Raw genomic sequence first — 9,689 nt, 5'->3', positions numbered from 1 at the left:
CAGGGCTTCTGTGTATTTCCCTCTGTGCGAGTGTGTGTCGATGTATACGTGGGTAGCTGCATGCACGAGTGTGCGTGTGTGCGTGTGTGAGTGTGCACGTGTGCGCAAGAGTCTTAGTTGCCGGTGTCTCATGAGCAACTAAAAATATCACCCGATAAGTTTTGTTCCTAAGCCTCAGCCTCACACCTCCCCTCCCTCTCATCACATGCCCACCCCACTCTCTCTCCCCTCGCTCTCAGCATATGTCAACCCAACTCTCTCTCTGTCTCTCCCTTCGCTCTCCATTGCTGCTCTCTTCATCTCAACCCCTGCCCCCCCATCATCCCTACCTCCTCGCCCTCACCTCTCTCTCCTTTTCTTAGTAAGATGGAAAAAATTAACAGCAACATTTTATTCTTCTGTGCGTGCATCATGCAGTGGCATTATTTTCTACATGAACAGTGATGATCGCATCAAGGTCTGGTGACCCAGAATGGAAGTCAAGAGCACACGACATTACAATTGTCCTGCTCTCTCAAGGCCTGGCCTTCTGTCCCCTTGCAGTTTCTGGATTACTTGAAGATCAAATAATAAAGGGAGTTTATTGCTGTGTTCTCCAGATTCTAGACACCCTATGGGAAGAGTGTTTTATACATGGGAGGAAATCATATCACCCAGACGAAACCATACAGACAAGATGGGGATAACACTCAAAAGGTCTTCACATATAGGTTTATAAATCCACAAGCTGTTCGACTGACTTCTGGCCACCCTACAGCCCGCGGGTTTGGGTGGTCCTCTCCATCTCGCTCCCCCTCACTCTCCTCTCTCCTCTTCATCTCTCTCCTCCTCACTCTCCTCTCTCCTCTTCATCTCTCTCCTCCTCACTCTCCTCTCTCCTCTTCATCTCTCTCCTCCTCACTCTCCTCTCTCCTCCTCTTCATCTCCCCCCCCTCACTCTCCTCTCTCGATGTCTCTTATCACACACCTCCCCTCTCGTCTCTACCCCCTCTATCCACCCCCACACCGAACTGCCCCCCCCCCCCGCCCTCTCTTGCACTCCCGAATCTCTCCTCACTTTATCCCCCTTCTCTCTCCTCACTCAGGAGGACGTCGGTGTCTGTGTTTGTAACTTCGCTTTGGTCATCACCTCACACCCCATCCTCACCCCCATCCCACCCCACCCCCCGGGGGACTTATTTAGCTTTGTGTGGTCTCCACTCTGCCTGTCACCGCTCGCCCGCCGGCTCGGGGTGAGGCTCAGGGCTGGGAGAGGGGGTGAGGCTCAGGGCTGGGAGAAGGGGTGAGGCTCAGGGCTGGGGCAGGGAGTGAGGTTCAGGGCTGGGAGAGGGGGTGAGGCTCAGGGCTGGGAGAGGGGGTGAGGCTCAGGGCTGGGAGAGGGGGTGAGGTTCAGGGCTGGGAGAGGGGGTGAGGTTCAGGGCTGGGAGAGGGGGTGAGGTTCAGGGCTGGGGCAGGGGGTGAGGCTCAGGGCTGGGAGAGGGGGTGAGGTTCAGGGCTGGGAGAGGGGGTGAGGTTCAGGGCTGGGAGAGGGGGTGAGGTTCAGGGCTGGGAGAGGGGGTGAGGCTCAGGGCTGGGTTTGCAGCAGCCTCGGAGTCCCAAGTGCAGTTCCCCGCATTTCGTTGCCGGGCGCCACGTGGCCTCTTGCCTTGACCGTCGGCCCTGGGAGGCCGACAGTCAGTCACTTCACTTGCAGCGTTTGACTTCATCTACCGCCCCCTCCGCCCCTGTTTACACTGAGTACCCCTCGCGTGTTTCTGCAGGTGCCAAAGAATGACACCCTGCCCATCGGGTTAAAATATCATCCCAATGTGGTGCCTGTGGCCTGCAACTTCAAGGTACGGGCGCACACGCATCACACATCACACACCACACACACATCACATACTACACACACACACCACACATACATCACATACTACACACACCATACACACACCACACACACCACACAAACCACACACCACACACGCCACACACTATACACCACACACACCATACACACACCACACACCACACACACATCACACACACCACGCACACATCACACACACCACACCACCACACTCCACACACACCACACACATCACACACCATACACACCATACACACACCACACACACACCACACACATCACACCCCATACACATCACACACATCACACACCACACACGCCACACACATCACATACCACATACACACCACACACAGCACACACACCACACACACCACACACATCACACACATCACACACGCCACGTACACCAAACACCCCACTGGCCCACCACACCGCTCACAGATGTCACAAATAGAGAAGTCGACGCCACAGTGCTGTGACCCCTTGACCTCTCACCACCACCGCCACCTGAACGGCTCTACCACCACCTCTAAAGGCAAAGATCCCCCGTGTAGCCCTTAACAGGCTGTTGGGGCAAGTGCTGTTAGCGAGTAGCACCTATGAAGGCCGGCACGGCACACGAGGGGGTGGGTGACCAGCACCACGCCCGACCGCCTTTGTCTCCCTAGCGGCGAAGTTTACACACCGCACCGGGTACTCATTTGAGGCTGAGTCTACCTCGGGGAGGCCCAGCACCGGTTTAGATAATCGTCACCGGTGTTGGTGATCGTGAAGGGCCGTCCATAAATGACGTCACGCACCTGGGGAGGGGGGGGGGGTCAGACATTTATGACGATGTGTGACGAGGGGAGGGGGGTTGAGAAATGTGACGTCACATAAAAATGCGCAACTTTAAATATAAACAACACGTTCTACTTAATTTAATAGAATTGTTATAACAGCACTAATTTTGATTCATTTTAATGATTAACTATTTGATTATTTAAATTTACTAAGGTCACCTTTTGTTTATTCCATGAAGGAGCATTTTGCTTCTCCATCGGAGAATTGAGAAACATACATTTAGTTGCGCCTTTTGGCGTCATCTGGTCCAACCCATATGAGACTAGGCTCGAAGGAAAGCTGTCTCGGGTGTGGACCAATCAACTTCAAGGACAGTGCACATTATCAGAGTTATGTTCTTTTGTTTGTATTATGACTGCAGGTATTGCGGTCTATGCAAACATGACTCCTTGCAAAAAGGTGTCAGTTTTGTTGCCAGATAGAAGGGTAAAGAACCAATTATCATATTTTTACTGGCAAATGAGGTCCCCATAGTATACATTTAGTTATTCAACATTTCGATTTTAATGATCCTACCAGGGCTTTTCATTCTGTGGAATGAATGTGTGCTTTTTATAATTGTACTCTTCAATTTTCTTCATTCTAATACAAAGTTTCAAGTAATTTTTTATCGTTATAATTACTTTTAATATATGATAATTATAAGAGAATTTCAATAGAATATTGTGAACATCTGCAGATTTAGTTAGACGATTAATATTTCAAGTGAATTTTATGCTAAATTTCAGCTTTCCAACGCCTCCTTTTTAATAAATGTTTTCACCTACAACATCAGAGTGCAGCGCCACATTAAATACGCACTACAATGACAATAGTTTAAAGCGATTTGAAGCATGTTTTATTTTCAAAATGGAAATATGGTTTGGTGGGGGGGGGCAGAGCTTTGTGACGTCATATTTGAGGGTGGTCTGCTTTTTGTGACGCCGTGTAACGAGGGGGGGGGGGGTCAAAAATCCTCCAAAGTCGCGTGACGTCATTTATGGATGGCCCCTGAGCGGGAATCGAACTCGGGGTTCGACACCACCACCACCGCCACCACCGCCACCACCGCCACCACCGCCACCACCGCCGTCGTGATCACCGTCACCCGCGTATCCTTCTCCGCGCAGCGCGAGGAGGACAAGGGCAGGATCAGCGCGATACGCTACTTCGGCGCGGGCGGCTACGCGGGCTTCCCGATGCACTACTACCCCTTCCTGGGGCGCGCGCGGCACGCGGGCTATGTGAACCCGCTGGTGGCCGTGCAGCTCATGAACGTGACGCGCGACGTCGAGGTGCGGCTGGAGTGCCGCATCTACGCCGAGAACGTGCCCTTGTCGGCGCGCGACCGCCTCGTGGGCCGCGTCGACCTCAAGCTGCTGGTGCGCAGCTAGCGGCCTACCCCCCGCCCTCGCCTCCAACTCCACGACCGCAGCCTCGCGCGTGGGCCCACGCACCGCACCGCACCGCCCCTGCACCGCACCGACACGCGCGCACGCACGCCCAGGTACGACCTCGTGCCTGCACGCGCGTGTACGCACCTACACAGGTGCGAACGAACCGTACTCACCTGTGTAGCTTTGCAATGCGGTGCAGAGCACTCACCGGTACACCTGCGCCCACACGCACCTGTACAGGGCACACATCTGCACTCGCCCGTATAGGGCTGTACACCTGCACGCACACCTCTACGAATCTGCATAGGACACTTGCCTATCTAAACCTGCACACACATCTTATCTGTCACGCGTATAGGGTGCACGTGTAGAGGTCACGCACACATGCACTCACCTGTATAGGGGACAGAGCTGTAGCCGCACACACCTGTACAGGGCGCTTACCTGTACCTGCACATGCTCATATGCAGGGCTCACACCTATAGGGACCGTATAAGGTATGCACTTGTACCTACATACACACCTGTACGCACCCGTCTAGGGCACAAGCCTGTATAAGGGGCACACACCCCTGTACACACACACACACAACTGCACATACCTGTACTGGGGGACTCACACCTGCACACATTCTCAGCTACAATCACCTGGAACACAATTACACAGGAGGTGGTGCAAACACATGCACCCACATGTATAGGGTGCCCACCCGTACCCTGCACGCACCTGTACAGTGCTCTGTGGGTTACCTGGCGAGTGTGAACACCTAGACCGCATCCATCTCCTCTTGGCATTGGCAGAAGGGGCTGAGGAAGAAGCCAACTTTGGCTACAGAAGCATCTAGCAGCCTCTTACCATTATTGTTGAGCTGATCTGGCCCATGCCTTTCAATCACTCCTGCCCAGGTGCTTGCGTCATGACCCACTCAGGTATTAAAGTGACGATCAAATTCTTGCTAACCCTCCCACGGCAGCTGGCTGAGACCAAGCTTTAAGCGTTCGAATGGGGTCTCGGGTGGAAGGCCACTACCACCACCAGCAGCAGCAGCACAGTGGAAGGAAGGCAGGCGCATCTTACAGACAATCTGGTGGTCAATGGACAGATCAGCTCCGTGGTGTCAAGGGTACGTGGGCTCACATTCACTGTCCCGCCGCTGTATAGTCCAGCAGATGTTCTTGCTTGGATATGGAAAGCACCCGAGGTGTTGTGTGGAAGAGCTGATGACGAATCAGCGTGCTGGTCATTAAAAGCCCATTTCCAGCACAGAAATCTAGCAGCCCCCCCCCCCCCCATCATGATTGTTGAGACGATCAGAACCCCATTGACTGCGAGTTACTCCTACCCAGGTGCTAACTCAATGACCCACCTGAGCATTAACAGTCACCCAATCCGAGAAGGGCCACTTTAGCGGACATCTGGGAGAAGAGGTCACAACGGGAATCTGACTAATCATTTGGGGCATAGGCAGCCACCACCACCACCACTCTTCCTTGCCTCCTGTTGATGGGACACGTGAGTGGCTTCTCACCGCCACGCTCCCACAGCCCCCCTTGAATTCTTCATTCAGAAGAGCGACTCCCCATAAATCCGATTGTTATCCTGCCCCGAGTCGAGGACTGTCCATCTCTCGTGGTGACTGGGGAGTCAGAAACCGTCCACCACTCCACCGGACCTTCTGCATCCGAAAGGTGCAGGTGGTACGCTGGACAGCGGTTGGGCTCCTCTGACAAGATGAGCGTCAGCCTCTCGTCACATTCAGTCACTCCACTTGACCAGCCGCAGTGGGTGCCCATCGCTTCTGGAGGCTCCCCGCCAAACCTTGCCCGGTGGCCAAGAGGCACTGGAGACGCCTCCGCTTGCTTGGTTATCCACTGCACTGGGTGTGAGTACGCCGCGAGGGTAATCGGCTGACAGGTGAGACGTTCCCCCAATGACTTTACACCACAAAGCTCCCAGCTGGCACCACAGGCAGTCGGGGAGGATGGTTTGCCAGACGCACACCGATCACAAATGATGCCCTTCCCCCGTATAGCCCACACCGGCTGCTTGGGCAAGTGCTGTTAGCGAGCACCTATGCAGCCCAGAGTACAGACACACAAGACAGCACCACCTAACAACAACAACAACATAAAGCCGCCATTCGCCACTAAGTGGTGGTGAACATCACCATGGCGCTTGTGCCAGGCTAGGTGCACCCTCCCTCCCCCCCACTCACGTACCCAGCTGTGTAAGTGTTCGTGTAGTGCCCGTGTGTAACCGTGTCCTCGTGTTTCGTGTCTTTGAAAATCGACATCTTAAACAAAAAAAACCGATAAATTATATTACTCGAAAGATGTACAAGATTTTAGAATGAATAGCGGAAGAATATATATGAATATACTATATGACATAGAATTATATAATTAGCATATATTTAATAGGATATAGAATACATTTTATTATAATTTGACGTCTACAACTAAGTTGATGATGTCACGAACATTAATGACTTCGTTGCTAGCGGCTCGTGTCGAGCGATGACGTCACATGTCGTGTACTATAACGTTACAAATCATTGGCGATAACGTCACATGCGCACTAACGTCACCGCTCTCTGTATGTGCTGTGCGATGACATCATGGCGCAATGACGTCGTCAAACAGCACAATGACGTCACCGCAATCCAGCGATGGCGTCACAGGTTAATACATTTCGCGCGAGGAAGACGTCAGTCTCCTATTCAGCACAAACGGCGCAGTGACGTCAGCGAGGCGTGCTGGCATTGTGACGTCATCGCGCCCGCCAGCACAATTGACGTGGCTGCGCGCGGCTCCCTCTCCCGTCCACTGACGTCATCGCGTCATACGCGGGGACGTCACAGCCCTAAATCTCAGCACAAATTGCGTCATCGTGTGGCGACACTGAGCCGCCGCCGGGGTTAAAACTCCGGCATAGAGGGGGATGGTCGGTAAAGCGAATTAATGAAGTACTCGCCCGTGTGATTGGTTGCCTGGGTTCGTGTTTTACTCATTCCGTGTCACTTGAAGCTTCATATTCCGTGTTAAGCGACCGCTAAGGCGCGCCCCTCAAGCCACGTGGCCTCGCCCACCCACCCGCCACGGGGCCATGTTGAGGCCACGTGACGATGTTGAGGCCACGTGGCGATGTTGAGGCCACGTGACGATGTTGAGGCCACGTGACGATGTTGAGACCACGTGGCCCCCTGGCGACACTGGGCACGCGACTGCAGCTGTGGCCGGTGACGTCACGCGCTCCCCTTGCTGGTGAACACTGCGGTAGGAGGCATTTAAACAACAAAAACGTCGAACACATTCGTCAGATAACCCGTGTGTGTGTATGACCTTAAAATATATATATAATAGGCGACGTTTTGGGCAATGCCCCTTCTTCACATATCACATCAAATGTGTTAATTGTGCTGCCAGAGCAGCAATATCACCAAATAATTATTTGTGCGAATGATTTGGTGATGCTGCTGATTCTAATCATAAGGGATCGTTGCGGAGAACATTACATAACAATAGGAGAGCAGGCAACACGTCTCCCTCGTAGATCTGTCCCTCCACGGACTTTCTTTAGTTTGGTTTTAACACATCCCATCAGCGCCGCACGGCCTCCTGGGAGTGCATCATTTCAGCGGCATTGGATCAACGCAAGCAAAACTCTGCACCGGTTTCGACTCCAGTACTTCAGTGTCTCATCAGCAGGGTCGGGCCTGCTTTCACCGATGACGATGAAATGCCCGATGCTACAGGCAAGGCCCTCTCTGTTAGATTATTATGGGTCCAGCAGTGCCAGACTAAGCTAGAGCGGGGCCTGTAGCATATGTTACAAAGGGGCTCTAAACTAAAAAAACATTAAAACACACATTTTTTTACTTGCACAGTAAAGTAATTGTATGTTTTCATTAGCCAGATAATACGACAAATCGCTAACCTTAAACACCCAGTAGTTCATAAAAGTTGAAGGCAATATAGTACTATAGTAATAGAGCAAGTGCAGAATCACTGAACCGGAATTGATAACTTGAAAGCATTTAGCGCGGGGCCCTTGAAAGTACGGGGCCCGTAGCTACTACACGAGTAATAGCTACTACATGTGTAGTAGCTACTACATGTGTAGTTGCTACTACATGTGTAGTAGTAGCTACTACATGTGTAGTAGTAGCTACTACACATGTAGTAGCTACTTGTGCTACTTGAATAATCCGGCACTCGGTCCAAGTTCGAAGCCAAATTTACGCGGTCCAATGCGGTACTTCGCTGGATCGATTACAAGCGGCGATTCCATTCATTTGATTCCCATTGCGTGCTCACATTGTGGGGGGAGTGGGGTCATGACCCTGTACTGCCCTGTTCTACTTATTAGGCACAGAGCAAATCAGCCAGAATCAGAATGTTTATTTTAGAATGGCGCAATCCGATGAGCCACTGGCGATGCTATTTGACTAAACATTCGGCAGGTAGCGATGCAAACAACGATCCGTAGCTCCCTTGACGATTCTCACGTCCCAATCAAGACCCATGCATCCCGTTGTCTCGGAACACTAATGAACTACCCGACGAGTGTAATTATCCCTTCGTCCTGAGCTTCTACTGACGAGCGAGGCTTCGAGACAGCGATAACAACGCGATGGCGGTTAAACGCACCAATATGGCAACTGGGTGACGTCACGAGCCCCCTGTACTCAAGTGGAATTCCGCTTGGGATCACGTGCTGCATGCAGCCGGCTGCATTGGGACGCCCAGTGTCCCAGCCCCCCTCCCTGCCTCCTTGCCCCCACCCAATCCCCCTCCCCCCTCCCCTCGCGCCACCTTGTGAAGTGAGTCAACGACGTCGCGCGCAGTCTGTTCGGGGCAGTGACGACGCCACTCCCCCTGTTGGCGCGCGGTGACGTCACCTCCGATTGCTTATTGTGACGTCACAAAGGGGAGTTGGGGAGGGGGGTGGGACCCGTCGTCCGTTTCTCTCCGCCGCGTGCGTGCGTGCGACCCCGCTTTAAAGCTGCCGCGTTCAAGTGTCGATGTGACGGGCGACCCGCGCGCGTCCGCCCGTTCTGTTTGCGTGCCGAGTGACTCAACCCCCTCCGCCGCGTCGACGGTCATCCGCGCGTGCCGATGGGTTTCGGTCGGTCGAATTGCGTGCTGTGGATGCTCGACCGTGTGTGTGTGTGTGTGCCGATTGATCGATTCGCGTGCCTTGCCGTGCCGTCTGTCGCTCGTGTCGTCTGTGTCTGTGCGAGACTCGCTCCATCCTCATGAAGCAATAAAAATGTGGAGAACACAACACGGGGCGTCCCCCGCGTGTTTCTTTATCCATCGTCTGTTGGCTCACGATGACTCTGAAGTAAAGATGATCCAGGATGAGATCTGGTCTTGTGTGTGACAGCAAGGAGAGTAATACGTATGGCAGATGGATGGCTGATGTATATAACAACAAAGACGCCCCGAATAGCCTTAACAGGCTGTTGGGGCAACTTGCTGTTCGCGAGCACCTATATCGGCCTTCATAGGTGCTACTCGCTAACAGCACTTGCCCCAACAGCCTGTTGAGGCTACACGGGGGATCTGTCTTTGTTTGTGATTGTGTGAGAGTGATTTTGTGATTATATATGA

At 52.9% G+C, this 9,689-nt stretch overlaps 1 protein-coding gene across 1 annotated transcript in view; it reads left to right on the top strand.

Annotated features, from left to right (window-relative positions):
* LOC133341168 (sodium/potassium-transporting ATPase subunit beta-1-like) overlaps nt 1–9,360 on the top strand; it is a 31,055-nt gene extending 21,695 nt beyond the window's left edge. Inside the window, exons 6-7 of the mRNA XM_061549621.1 lie at nt 1,761–1,835; nt 3,808–9,360. Coding sequence (XP_061405605.1) covers nt 1,761–1,835; nt 3,808–4,071 — 339 coding nt within the window. The 3' untranslated portion in view covers nt 4,072–9,360. The remainder of the gene's footprint in view (nt 1–1,760; nt 1,836–3,807) is intronic.
* The last annotated feature ends 329 nt before the right edge of the window (nt 9,361–9,689 follow it).

The sequence above is a fragment of the Lethenteron reissneri genome, chromosome 2 (assembly GCF_015708825.2).
Source record: "Lethenteron reissneri isolate LAM-NWPU_2019-01 chromosome 2, ASM1570882v1, whole genome shotgun sequence".
Classification (NCBI taxonomy): domain Eukaryota; kingdom Metazoa; phylum Chordata; class Hyperoartia; order Petromyzontiformes; family Petromyzontidae; genus Lethenteron; species Lethenteron reissneri.
The sequence above is the reverse complement of the archived record's forward strand: the minus strand, read 5'-3'. Positions and strand labels throughout refer to the sequence as shown.